The sequence below is a fragment of the Hemitrygon akajei genome, chromosome 3 (genome assembly GCF_048418815.1).
Source record: "Hemitrygon akajei chromosome 3, sHemAka1.3, whole genome shotgun sequence".
NCBI classification, from domain to species: domain Eukaryota; kingdom Metazoa; phylum Chordata; class Chondrichthyes; order Myliobatiformes; family Dasyatidae; genus Hemitrygon; species Hemitrygon akajei.
The window spans coordinates 94772629-94787742 of record NC_133126.1 but is presented as its reverse complement, the minus strand read 5'-3'; the positions used below and the strand labels follow the sequence as shown (position 1 = coordinate 94787742).

General features: G+C 38.9%; 1 protein-coding gene across 3 annotated transcripts in view; it reads left to right on the top strand.

Annotated features, from left to right (window-relative positions):
• The window catches only part of exd1 (exonuclease 3'-5' domain containing 1), a 111291-nt gene that overhangs the window by 51380 nt on the left and 44797 nt on the right, over positions 1 to 15114 (top strand). For all 3 annotated transcript variants that reach the window (XM_073040380.1, XM_073040381.1, XM_073040378.1), the window contains exons 4-5: positions 5990 to 6054; positions 8097 to 8173. In XM_073040380.1, the coding sequence (XP_072896481.1) occupies positions 5990 to 6054; positions 8097 to 8173 (142 nt within the window). The remainder of the gene's footprint in view (positions 1 to 5989; positions 6055 to 8096; positions 8174 to 15114) is intronic.

The following is a 15114-nucleotide window of genomic DNA, read 5'->3' as shown; positions in this document are numbered from 1 at the left end:
TCTCTCACCTCTACACTTTGTTTCTGAAGAAACTTTTGGTAATTTCTTTAATATTATTGACTCGCTTATTTTTGTATTCCACCTTTCCCTTAATGACTTTTTGTTTTCTCCTGTTGGTTTTTAAAAGCTTCCCAATCCTCTAACTTCCCACTAATTTTTGTTCTATTATATGCTCTTTTTGTCTTTTATTTTGGCTTTGACTTCTTTTGTTAGCCATAGTGGTGTCATCTTTTCTTCAGAATACCTCTTCCATCTTTGGGATGTATATATCCTGTGCCTTCCAAATTGTGTCCAGAAATTCCAGCCATTGCTGCTCTGCCATCATCCTTGCCAGTGTTCTTTTCCAGTCAATTCTGGCCAACTCCCCTCTCACGCCTTTGTAATTCCCTTTACTCCACTGTAATACTGATAAATCTGACTTTAGCCTCTCCTCAAAATTCAGGGTTAATTCAATCTTTAGTTTTCTAATCAATTCTGGTTCATTGCGTATCACCCCATGCGGAATAGCTGATCCTCTGGTGGGGTCAATCACGAGCTGCTCTTAAAAAGCTATCTCATAGGCACTCTAAAAATTCCCCCTCCTGGAATCCAGCATCAACCTGATTTTCCCGATCTACCTACATATTGAAATCCCCCATGACACTTGTAACATTGCCCTTTAGGCATGCATTTTCTATCTCCCGATGTAATTTGTAGACCACATCCTCACTACTGTTTGGAGGTCTGTATACAACTCCCACTAGGGTCATTTTACCCCCAATGATTCAACACCTTCCAACCCTATGTCTCCTCTTTCTGATGATTTGATTTCATTTTTGTCAACAGAATGTCTTCTGTCTTCCTGTCGATCCTTTTTGATACAGTGTGTGTCCTTGGACATTAAGCTCCCAGCTGTAATATTTCACCTATGATTCAGTGATGCTTCCTACATCATAACCTGCAAATCTGCAACTGTGCTGCAAGTTCATCTACATTATTCTGTATACTACGAGATTTGAAACATTCCTGTATTCACCCTTTTCGATTTTTGTCTCCCTTTAAGTTGCAACTTATCCTGTTGACTGTAATTTGCTCTATCAACAGCTTCTCCTCACTACACATTGCCTCTGTAAACCAGCTGTCTCATCTTTAGCACTATTATCCACCTTTCCTACGATGATGCTTGCATTGAAATATAGTAAACTCAGGACACTAGTTGATCCCAGGCTCAATTTTTCATTTCTAACTTTGTTTGAGGTCTTACCAACATCTGCCTCCACAACCTCTCCACTAACTGTTCTGGCACTCTGGTTCCCATCCCCTGCAACTCTAGGTTAAACCCCGTTGTGCAGCATTAGCAAACCTTCCGCTAGGATATTAGTCCTCCTCCAGTTCAAGTGCAAGCTGTAAGCTGTCCCTTCTGTAGTTCCAACTTCCCTGGAAGAGAGCTTTATGATCCAAAATTCTTATGCCACCTACACCAACTTCTTAGTCACATATTGAAACTGTATAATTTTCCTCATTCTGGCTTCACCAGCAAGTGGTATGGATAGCATTCCTAAGATCACAACCCTGGAGGTCCTAAACCTTTAACTTAGCACCCACCTCCCTGAACTCACGTTACTTATCCTACATGTATCATCGATACCTGCATGGACCACAGCTTCTGGCTGTTCACCTTCCCACTTAAGAAAACTGAGGACTCGATCTGAGATATCCCAAACCCTGGCACCCAGGAGGCAACATGCCATCTGAAAATCTCGTTCTCTCCCACAGAATGTCCCGTCCATTCCCCTAACTAACAAATACCCTATCACCACAGTGTGCCGCTTCTCTCTTTGTTCTTCTTCCTGCACCCCCCCCCCCCCCACCACCCTTCTAAGTTGCAAAGGCAATTGCAGTGCCAGAGACCCAGCCATTGCGGCTTTGCGACTTTCTGTCTCTCCCCCCCCCAACAGTATCCAAAGTGATCTACCTGTTGTTGAGAGGGTTGGCCATGGGGGTACTCTTCCCTGGCTTCTGAACCTCTTTCCCTTTCCTGATGGTCACACAATTTCCTGTGTCCTGCTCCTTCAGTGTAACTACCTCGCCATATGTTCTATATATCACCCCCTCAGCCTCCCGAATGATCCAGAGTTCAACTCCTTAACACTCCTTAATTTGTTGGAAGCTGCAGCTACATGTATTTCTCACAGTTGTAGTTCGATGAAGCCTTGAAGAGCTAAAGCCTCAAAATCACCACTCTGACTCTGTCCACTCCCAACGATGGCCATTGCACTTGCCCCGCCTTCGTTTTATTTGCTCTTGGTAATCAATCCCAAGCGCTGATTGGTCGCTGGTCAACACTTTTTTTTCACTGTACTGACCTGCTGCTGCCTTTTATCTTCAAGCAGTGGACCTGATTGAAGATCCGATGTCCAGATTGGCCAATGGATATACCAGATGAATATGCAAGTTGTCAAAGCACTCTGAATGGTGCTTCTGTAAAACACAGTTAAGCTATTGGGGTAGGGGGAGCTTTGCTTACCTCAATCTTAGGATGTGGACGTGTTGCTGTGCCACCTTGTTCTCGGAGGTGATATTAAGGGACCAGATGAGGTCATCTGTAATGTGAACTCCCAGGAACTTGGTGCACTTAACTCTCTGTGCAGGAGCCATGTATTCACACAGAGAGATGGTTCGGCTGCACCTTCCTGAAGTCCACCTTCTCCATGTTCAGGCTCAAACCAATCCAGCAGCCTCTCCACTTCCTCTCTATATTCTGTCTTGTCATCATTTTTAATGAGGGCAACCACTTTTGTGTCATCTGCAAACTTGATGACATGGCTTGATGGCATGCTTTGACAGCCAGGCAGCTGAGGAATGCAAAAGTGAAGATTGCTGAGGCCCTGACAAAGATTTTCAAACCACGTTGGTTATGGATGAAGTGCCAAATGACTGAAGGGCAACAAATATTGTATCCTTATTCAAAAAAAAGCAGCAGGGATGAGCCAGGTCATGACAGACTTGTGAGTCTAATGGTAGTGAAGTTCATGGGAAGTATTCTCAAGGGCAGAATTAATTTTATCTTTTGAAAGATGTCATGTTTTTTTTCAGCAGTTGTCTGACTTTATTGAAATTTTCAAAGAAATAACAATATATGAATATGGTCTGTGGGATAGGGACTTAAGTTCGACCTTTATCGAGATCGCAGATAGGACAATAACACAAGTTTTGGAGCCCATGTGATGACAGTAAGGTTACAGAGGGTGATGATAAAGGATTTATTATTGTAAGTCTGTGACTAGTGGTGTGCCACAGTAATCAGTGGTGGGACCCATATTGTTTGTTAATAACAATATGCAAGTTAATAACTTGGATATGAATGTAAGAGATGTGATGAGTAAGTTTGCAGCTGGCATGAAGACTGAAGGTAGTGTTGGTGTGCAAAATAGTTGTACACTATCAGGCAATATTGATTGGTTGGTAAGATAGGTAGGCAGTGAGGAGTAGGTGGAATTTAATCCTGATAGTGTGAGGTACAGCCTGGAAGACTAGCACCCTTCAGGATGCCAGATTTTCATGGCTCTGGAGGCAGGCTGATGTGTCATGGAAGTACACAGAAGATTGGAAGTAGTGAGCTGGCTGCGTGCCCAGAAACCCAAGTTCTTTGGACACAGAGCTCGGAAGAAGCGACGCAACAGACTTTTAACACCATAAATCGGCGAGTTGTTTGTTATGTCTCCCCTCTTGCTGTGAAATTTATTGATGCTTTGCTGCACACTTGAGTACTCGGTAGGGAATGCCAATGCCTTTTTTTTGCTAGTGGGGGAGGGGGGTTTGTTGCCTTGCTGCTGTTTATGCGTGGGAGGGGCGAGTTGGGGGCTTTAGGGTTCTGACATTTAACTGTCATTCATTCTTTGGGGCACGCCTCTATTTTTGTGAATGTTTGCGAAGAAAAAGAATTTCAGGACGTATATTGTATACATTTCCCTGACATTAAATGTACCTATTGACCTATTGATATATTTTGGACCATTATTAAGGGTAGGATACTCATAATGAATGGTCACGCCCTTTGGAACATTCATAATGAATGGTCACGCCCTTTCCAATACTGAGGAACAGAGAGTCCTCTGGGTGTTTGACTCTTAAGAATGCCTAAAGGTGGTGAACAAGGGGATGGTGCTGCAACTGTGCAAGGTATTACTGAGGCTACGGATAGAGCACTGTATGCAATTCTGATCTCCTTACTTCAGGAAGGATATTCTGGCTTTGGAGGCAGTGCAGAGAAAGTTCACAGGGTTCATTGTGGTGATGGGGTTAGTCTATGAGGAGAGATCTATACTCACTGGAATTCAGGGAAATGAGAGGGAAGAAACATAAAATTTTGAAAGGGATAAATAAGATGGAGGCAGGAGGGTTGTTACACCAGTAAGTGAGACCAGAACTGAAATTTGCATCAAGATTCGGAGGAATAGATTTAGGACAGAGAGACATGAACATGTGGAATTCTGTGCCTAAGGAAGCAGTAGAGGCTACCTCATTAAGTGTAATTAAGACACCGATGGATTTTTTGCATAATAGGAAGTTTAGAGTTCTAAGGAAAAGGCAGGTAGATGGAACTGCTGTGATCACAGCTAGATCAGCCATGAGATAATTGAATGGTGAAACAGGCTTGACAGGCCAGATGACGTTCTCCTCCTATTTTTTTTCTTATCAACACCATCTTCTCAAGTATTGCCCACATCACATAAATAGGTTGTCTAAGAAACCAATGATATGTTGGTCTTTATCTTAGGGGCAAGCAAACAAATGGGAGTGAGTCATTTAGTTCTCCAGTGGTTGGATCTACCAATAGTAATGTGTGTGTTGGTAACTGAGATTCTTGAAGGGTATATCAACTTTCAAACAAAGTGTAAGGTTCACAATGACAACTGGCTTTAGGATTAAATTACAAACACAAATTGTGCTAACTTTAAGTTTAGAAGAATGATCTGTAAAGGTGTTCAAAAATTGAGTTCAGTATCACAGAAATGGGCCTTTTAGCCCACCATTTTCCCATCTATACTGATTTTATTTGTGTACATTAGAGCTACAGGACCCTTCTGCTGGTGGACTTCAGCACAAAGAGGTGTTATTTTAAAAATAACACTAAGCTATTAAAGTAAGAAATCTGAAAAAATACATATTCACACATAAGATGGAGGAGCTTTTAGGGATGAATTGTGGAGTCTAAACTTTGTCTTTGATTACTGGTGCTGAACTTGAGGAATTGAATAACAAGGAACGTGTTCAATTTTAGCACCACCAACCTATAACTAGTTTTGTCTTGGATTTTCATTGGTTAAGGTTTCAAAGTATAAAGACCAGACAACTGACTTAAAGTTAACCGTGAACTCTTAGAATGCCAGACCAAGCTTGAAAAAATGGTGCCTGGCCTGCTGAGTTCCTCCAGCATTGTGTGTGTGTGTGTGTTGCTCGGATTTCCAGCATCTGCAGATTTTCTCATTTGTGAATGGCCTACTTTAGGTTTCCAGACTATGATTGTGCCTGAATTAAAGTAAGTCAATCCATTTGGCACGATGTGAGGGGGTTGTAGATTCAAATCCACACCAACAACATGCAAAAAAAAACCTCATTAAATTTTTTTTTGATTTATTCCACCACAAAACAAGCCATTTAAAGAATAATCCAGACATTCATGGCATTTCCAAATCTCCTTTGTCTTCACAGGAACCAATGGCTCATGCTAGCTATCTAAAATTAAATGACTCCCCATTTGTAATCAGGCCTGAGCTTGTCTTTTTCATTTATGTGACAGAGTTAAGCAATTCAGTTACAATAAAAGATTTATCGAAGCTACAAAGACATGTGACAGTGAATTTCCATTTCTCAGGTTTTATTATTTTCTTAGTGAAATGAGAACAGATATGTAATTGGTAATACACGTCCTCGAATGTTATTTGAAGAAAACAAAATAGGAATCACTTCTTAATATGAACTATTTTTCTTTATATTTTTATTGAAGTGATGAAAAGGGCAAACTGGAAGATACAGCTCCGGGGGAGGCACTTGGAGAGAAACATTTCCCAGGTACCTCAGATGACTCATTTTCTACTGCAGTCTCATCCTTTGGAACCTTCCATTCATTGAAAAAATGTTTTATGTTAGACATAAAAAATCTACATTTAGAAATTGTAGGAACATGAAAATTTGTTACTGTTAAAGAAAATGTTAGATAAGGTGTGAAAGCATAGAGGGGATGAGTCAAGCGACAAGCCACATAAATAAGCAGCAGTTACACGTTAAAAATTGGGAAGTAGTATTTAAATAAAATGTCAAATGGAGCAGAGATGCAGAAAGCATTTGTGTAACTGGTCAGATGATTAAAGTAATAGTGCCTTTAAATTATTATGTGTTCTTATCTATAATTAAAAAGGCAACAATATAATGTTGCCTTTTGGTGTACCCAAGTTGGCGTGGTCCTTCATTGATTCTGCTATGGTTATTATTTTACAGATTTATTGAGTGTGTGTGCAAGAAAATGGATCTCAGGGTTGTATATGGCAACTGATATGTTTTCTGATAATAAATTTACTTTGAACTTTGGTTTTCAACCTTGGGCTGTCAATGGAATATTTTGTAAGCTCTTTGTTATCTCCATTATAAGTACACAGTAGTTCATTGGGATGTTGGTAAAAATACCAAATCAGATAGCAAGCAACTTGAAAAATGAAAGTTTTAGTATTAAGAGAAGGATTAATTTTTATGTTTGAGTACAGTAAAACTCAATAATTTGAAACCCTTGGTTTTGGTCTAACAGATTATCCAGACCACAGACATTCCTCTTAATAATCCAATATTTTTCAGATGTTACATTATAGTATAACTTTTATAATAGACATGTGACTTCAAAGAAGCTGCCAGAAACAAAACCAAGGGAGTTTGCAGAACAGGGCCCCAGTGGGTTAAAGAGAGTGTGAAAACTGTGGCACTAGTGAGTTTAAAAGGAGTCCTGGAAACAGGGCTGTGGTGTCTTCAAAGAAATGCACATTAATTCAAAGGAAGTGTGGGAAATGGGGGAACCAATGAGTATAACATCAGTTGGAAAGCAGCATGAGAAACAACATGGCTTAAAGTTGTGTGGGAAACAGAGCTGTGGTGTGTTTAAAAGGAGTGTGGTAATTGGGGCCCTAGTGCATTTAAAGAGAGCCTAAGGAAATAAACCTGGTGAACTAGATGTTGAACCATCAGGAGTCGTGAACAATGACATATCCAGTTAGCTTGACTATAGTGGAAGATTGTTTCTAATGCAGTGGCAATTGGGTAAGAAGTATGGAATATTGGCATAGTAAGAGCTGCCGGCTCAGAGTGCTGGTGACTTGCATTCAATCCTGAACTCTTGTGTTGTCTCTGGAGTTTGTGCTTTCTATCTATCACCATGTGGGCTTCCTCTATGAACTCCATTTTCCTCTCTCATCCCAAAGGCGTACATATTGGAAGGTTAAATTGGCTCTAATATGTATGTGAATGTTGGAATCTGGGGAGAATTGATGGGAATATGGAGAGAATAACATATAGGGACAATTAGTAGGAGAATGGGATTGCTTTGTGATCTGGCACAAACTTGATGCAATGCCTAACTTCCTGTGTCATAGAGGACTATGGACCAAAAAGCCAAACTAAAGGACAATTTCCAAAAAAGACATTAAAATGAAGAGGGTTGAAGGTAAGAGATCAAGAATGAACTGGGTGATTTGTGAGAAGAAAAACATTAGTACAAACGAGATGTGTCAAATAATCTGGGACAGTCCTATGAAGTCATATGGGAATGTGTGAGTTTTGTTGTATATGCATTGCTATTCTATAGAAATAAATAGTAGTGCTCTTTGATCAGGTTGTTCTGGATTGGCTGACTCTTGGTTGATGATATAAGTTTTCCCTAATTTGGAGTTTGTAGTTTTCAATAACTGCTTTAGTTGAAAAATAATGACATCAAAAGATATAAAGACTTGACAATTACATCCTTTCTGTCTATAGATAAGTGTTAGTACATTTCAGAACATCCCTTCATGCATATTTATAAGTTCAACTTTGTTATGTGCACATTTGCAATAAATGTTGATTTCTTTCAGATTTGGAATATGAACATTTGGAACATGATTTGGAAATCATTGTCATTGACCAGTTTCATCAGAAATTTGGTCCAGCAGTAAGTTCATTTATACAATATTATTGATTTTTCTTTTGAAAACAAGGAGGTGTTAAATCTAATTGAATACGAAGTGGTTGTGCTACATTCAACACTGATTATGTTGAAGGTGATCTACACTGTTATCTGTACTAATTAGAAGAATCTGGAAAAGCTTGTCTGTTCCAGAGTACAAACCTCCCTTGGAGTTTTGCTATTACTAAGGAACCTTCATTATTCAGGCATCTTGGTCAGAACACCATTCTTTATTAAATTTTCAACCTTGAAGGTAAGCATATAGGTGCGTGCTTAACTTTGAAGGATATCAGGGTTAAGCATGATTTGTTGTTTGTGCTACCTGCATACTTCCCATTTGGAGTCTTAAGATAGTGATCATGTCTAATAATACTGGCTGTCATTTGTTTTTACTGCCTTGACCATTTTCACCTCTGTATTGCTGAAATCAAAGGTTATCAGACAGCATTTCACATTTTCTACACTAACCTATGCAATATTGCAGTGGGATAAGAGGTCAACTGGTTGAGGCTATTGAAATTTTTTTTGGCAAAATCTGTCAGAATTTATGTGTATATCTATTTAATTTTCTTTTCAACTCTTTCACCTATCCATGGTGTTTTCTCTAAGAATGTATCTCATAACTCTGCCTTCACTTTGAAAGTCTAACTGATTACTTGAAAACCCATTAAGACTTCCCAATGCACTGCCAACACTGATAATTGATTCCATTGTTTTCCCATCCTATCAGAAAAATAAGCTTACATTTCTATTCATTTGCTCAAAATTTGTAACTAATTCTGTCAATAAAGCTAATCTTGGACTAACAATCAAATATTAAATAGGTTTCATCATTGATCACTTTTCCTCTTTTTTTTAAATATACATGAAAGAAAACACAAGTTAAAGTAGAACTCTGATCATGCACTGTCTGTTTGAAAATCCCAATGTTTCTGCATCAGGCCCACTAGGTGGTGTTTGCCGTATACTATACCTTCCCACTTGTTGGGGCCCTGGTTCCCTCACTCACTGGAGTTGTACTTTTCTTCCCCTTTGATCATTTGTATAGCCTCGGTTTACAGATGAATCAGGAATTCATGCACTGAGCAAAAGAATTATCAGCCATTTGATTCGCAGCTGTACATACACAGATACTATATAATTGATGAACTCCTGAATTAAGAATGGTTATTTATAGAGCCACACAGCACACAAGCAGGCTCATTGACCTACCAAATCTGAGCCTACCATTAAGTACTCATTTCCACTAATCCTGCGCCATTTATTCCCCACTATATTCAGATCATTTACCACACGCCCCCCCCATTCAACCACTCATCTGCACACTAGAGGCAATTAAGAGTAACTGATTAACTACCTGAGAAACTAAATCTCAGTTAACTGAGAAAATGAATCTCAGCGTAATGTATGGTGACACTTTCGTACTTTGATGATAAGTTTACTTTAAACCAGCCCACACACCTTTGGGATATGGGAGAGATAAACTAGAGCACCTTGACAAAGTCGCATAAAGATGGAGAGAAAGTTCAACTCCTCACAGCACCAAAGAACCTATTATCTGTACTATTATACTGCCTGGCTTATCTTGTTGGTGGAAATGCTCTATAATGGAAATATAATTCAGGATTTCAAATGCAGATGAGCTTTGGGATGTAAAGTGATTGTTACAATCCAGTCCATGTCTTTTATAGAAAGTAGGCCACCATGATAAGTTCTGGAGACGTTCAAAGTAAATATATTATCAAAAGTACATGTACATCATATACAACCCTGAGATTCATTTTCTTGCGGATATGCTCAATAAATCTATAGAACAATAACCGTAACAGGATCAATAAAAGATCACCCCACTTGGTCCTTCAACCTGAGTGCAGAAGACAACTAAAACTACGCAAATACAAAAAGAAATAATTAATAATTAATTAAGAAAGAAAGAAAGAAGGAATAAAGTATCAAGAACATTGAGATGAAGAGTCCATGAAAGTGAGTCCATCAGTTGTAGCTGACTATGAACCTGGTGATGTGAGTCCTGAGGCTCCTGCACCTTCCTGGTGGCAGCAGTGAGAAGAGAGCATATCCTGGGTGGTGGGGGTTCCTGATGAAGGATGCTGCTTTTCTGCAACAGCAATTCGTGTAAATGTGCTCAGTGGTTGAGAGAAGTCAGGAAAATGGGGGTTGAGATGGATACTAAATCAAACATGATGGAATGGTGGAACAGACTTGAATGACTGAATTGCCTGATTCTGCTCCTATATCTGTGGTCTTGTACTTCTACTCCTGTCTCTGTCCAAAACTACAGTAAAGTGCAGGGAGTTGTGGTCGCTGTCTCCAAAATGCTCACCCACTGAGAGATATGTTGCCTGGCCAGGTTCATTGCTTATTACCAGATGCAGTATGGTCTCTTCTCATCAGCTTGTCTATATATTATATGTCCCAATCCCTTTCTGGACACATCTGGATCTGCTTCCAAATTTGTTACTGAGTATTAATTGTTGACCTTGCCAGTGATGCCCATGCTTTTGAAATAAAGAAGTTGCAATTTTATTTCATTAACAAAGTTAAAGGGCAGTAGCTCAAAATAACCAGGTTTTTCATTAGTGTATTTTTGTGGGAGTCAGTAGATTAGATTTGCTCTATATTAATACAAAAGCCATCCACAAATTTCTTGAGGTAAGCTGCAATTGACTGAGATGACTCATTTGCTCCTGTTTAAGCTTGCTGCACTGTTGCCTTGAAGATGTACTGAAGGACAAGGGGGCAGACCTGGCATGTATGTCATAAAACATGATTAGAGTTCCTTTTTAATCTTGTCAATAAAAATAGATTACATTTGTATGGCGTCATTACATGGGATGTTCTACATGAGCAATTTGCATATAATAAGGTTATAGTTTAGTCAAAAGGATAGATTTCTGGTGAGGTAGATAGAGGAAAGGAATGTCTCAATGTAACACCGATGGCTGAAGTCTTTGCCATATTATAGTGAGGGAATGGGGGTGAGTAAGAGAAACTGAAAATCTGGAATGTGATTAGGGTAAAAGAAATGGTCTGGAAAAAGTGACATCATGCAAGGGAATGAAATTAAACTAAAGGTTTTAAATCTGAGACTGGAGGGAATGGGGTGGATTATATTAATAGATTCAGATGAAAAAGAGGACAGCCCTCAGATGGAACATAAGTGCCTAAGCTGAATGATCTGTTTATGTACTATGTAATCCCATAAACACAGAAGATCAATCAGTGTTCTGGATAAGTTGGTGTTTTATAGTAAGAGAGGATGATGTATTGTTAAACGTAGCTTGGAAAAGCAATAGCTCATTCAGCCCCTTGAGTCTGCTTTGTCACTCATTCATTTTAACTGAAGTTTTTACATCTTTAGTGTTTTCCATTGATGGCATTCCCTTACCAACATTGATATTTCATTTTTTTGTCCAATGTAAGAGACCAACTAACTCATTACTCTCAGAGTAATCCCATCATTAATTCCCCTTCTCTCACCCCCCCCCCCCCCACCCACTTGATACTCTACTTGCCCATTGATATTAGGGTTAATTTACTGTAGCTGATTGACATATCAATCCAACATTTATTAGAGTGTGGGTTGTGGAACTGTTTGCTTCCTCATTTAATAGCAGAAATATGTGAAAGCTGAGGATCCACAGACTTGTTGGGAACTATTTTAAGGAATAGTAATGTGTCCTTGCCAGTATTTATCCTCCAGTCAACGTCACTGAGAAAAGCAGATAATCTGATTATTATCACATGGTTATTTTTAAGAATTCTCAGTGCATAATTTGGCTGTTGCCTTTCTTACAGTACACGAGCGGTTACATTTCAAAAATACTTCCTTAGTTGCAAATCATTTGAGAAGTTCTTGAAAAGCATAAAATAAAGGCAAAAATTTCACTCTTCAGAATGACTCAACCAGTCTTTCTGGAAAATGTTCCAGGTTAAGACAGCCTTTTAAGTGGATACTGATTTCTTGATTTCATTCTTGAATGGCTTTTCTCCTATGGTAACACTTGCATTCTTTGCTCTAACTTATCTCAGCAGAGTAAATATATTCTGTACTTTTTCAGCCACTCACTTATAGTAATTGATCTCCTGCTTACCACTCATCAAAGCCAAGGGTAAAAATCTGAAAATTATTTTAAAATATTTTTGAAAATTTATGAAGAAAATGCATGCATTTAAAATAATTAAATTTTTGATGAAACAAAACAACATGAATATATCTACCTCCTGTTTATTAATTAGTAATTTCTTGCCATCAAGCATCTTTTGAACTGCTTCAGGAGAGCCTGCAATTTCTCAGACTGCAGAGGTTCACAATAGAAGAGAAGTACTGGAACAATCAGCAGCACAGGCTCTGTCTCTAACTCTAGTACAGTCTCTGCAGAATGCCACAAGGTCATTCCAGTTATTTGAATGAATCTTTGATCACTGTCTCCTCTTTATAAACATATTGTGAAGCTGCATCTTGTATCTCAAAGTTACTGGGAGAAACTGAGATTGACATTGAGCTCAACCTTCATTACAGAATATTGTGACCTAATTACCACCCTAATTTCTTACTTAGATGTTTGCGAAGATTAGGTATGTCATCTAAAATTTTGACAAACTTCTATAGATGTATGGTGAAGAACATATTGACTTGATTGCGTCACAACCTGGTATGAAAACACCAATGCCCCTGAACGGAAGAGCTTACAAAAAATAATGAAGATGGCCCTGTTCATCAAAGTCCTCCCCACTATGAGCATACCTACACAGCGCTGTCTCAGGAGTGCAGCATCCATCATCAGGGTCCCCCACCATCCATGCCATGCTCTCTTCTTGCAACTACTATCAAGAAGATGGTACAGGAGCCCCATGACCTGTACCACCGGTTTCAGGAAGAGTTATTACCCCTCAGCCATCAGGCTCTTGAACCAAAGGGGATAAATTCACTGAATTTCACTCACTGCATCATTTAGTTCTCTATGAACTGGATTCACTTTCAAGGATTCTTCATCTCATGTTCTCTATTTAGTGCTTGTTTTTTTATCATTATTATTATTTTTTTTTTCTCTTTTGTATTTAAATAGTTTATCATTGCTTTTATTTTGGTCCGTGCTGTTAGGTGCTGTCTTTCATTGATTCTGTTGTGTCTCTCATATTTACTGTGATTGCCTGCCAAAAAATGAATCTCGGAGTTGTATACGGTGACATACAGTGGTGCTAAGAAGTTGTGCACCCTGTAGAATTTTCCCTATCTCTGCCTAAAAATTTATATGACCTAAAAGGTGATCTTCAAGTAAGTCTTAAGCTGGATAAAGAGAACCCAATTATATAAATAACACAAAACATTATACTTGTTCATTCATTTATTGAGAAAAATGATCCAATGTTACATGTATTTATTGGAAAAAGTATGTTAACCTCTGGGGTAATGCCTTCTACAAAAGCTATTTGGAATCAGGTGTTCCATTCAATGAGATGAGAGTGGAGGTATGGATTGTAGGGGTGCCCTGCCCTACAAGAAGACACAGTCAGGTTACTGGCAGAGCCTGCACTTCTCAAGAAAGATCTGTTCATGTGCACCCCACCTCAATCAAAACAACTTTCAGAGGTCCTTAAAAGAATTGTAAAGGCTGGTAAAGCTGGTAAAGGCTACAAAAGCATTTCTAAAGACCTGAGTGTTCATCAGTCTACAGTAAGAGAAATTGTCTACAAATGGAGGAAATTCAGTGCCATTGCTACTCTTCCTAGGAGTGGGCATCCAGCAAAGATCGCACCAAGAACACAACGTGCAATGCTAAAGAAGGTAAGCAAAGAAACCAAGGGTAACAGCAAAAGACCTGAAGAAATCTCTGGAATTTGCTAAAGTCTCTGTTTATATGTCCACTATAAGAAAAACGCCAAACAAGAATGAGTTCCTAGAAGGACACCATGGAGAAAACTACTGCTCACCAAAAAAAAATTGCTACATGTCTCAAGCTTGCAGAAAACCACCTGGATGTTCTACAGTGCTTCTGGGACAATTTTCTGTGGACAGGTGAGATGAAAGTTGCACTTTTTGGCAAAAATGCACAGAAGGGCACTGCACACGAACATCAAAACCTCATCTCACATGTGAAGAATGGTGAAGGAGCATCATGGTGTGGGGCTGCTTTGCTGCCTCAGGGCCTCGACAGCTTGCAGTCATTGAGGGAACAATTAATTCAAAATTGTATCATGACATTTTACAGGAGAATGCCAGGGTGGTAGTCTAATCTGAAGCTTAATAGAAGGTGGATAATGCAGCAAGACAATGATCCAGAAGACGAGTAAATCGACAACAGAATAGTTTTAAAAAGAAGAAATCTCGTGTTTTGGAATGGCCAAGTCAAAGCTCTGACCTTAATCCTATAGAAAAGTTATAGAAAGACCTGAAACAATCAGTTCATGCAAGGAAGCTCACCAGAGTTGAAGCAGTTTCATAAGGAAGAATGGCCTAAAGTTCCTCCTAGCTGAAGTGCAGGACTAATCAACAGTTACCGGAAATGTTTGGTTGAAGCTATTGCTGTACAAGGGGGTCACACCAGAAAACAAAGGTTCACATTCTTTTTCCAACAAATACATCAGAATCAGGTTTATTATCATCATGTGTCATGAAATTTATTAACTTAACATAATGTAATGTTGGATTATTTTTCTCAATAAATAAATGAACAAGTATTAATATTTTTGTTTATTTAATTGGGTTCTCTTTATCTAGTTTTAGGACTTGCGTGAAGATCTGATCACATTTTAGGTCATATGTAGAAACTGAGAATTCTACAGGGTTCACAAACTTTTGAGCACTACTATGTATTTTGATAAGTTTACTCTGAATTTTGAACTTTAAATCTCATTTTGTTCAATGCTGTAATGGTTTCCATCTCTCTATCTGCTCATTGCCACAT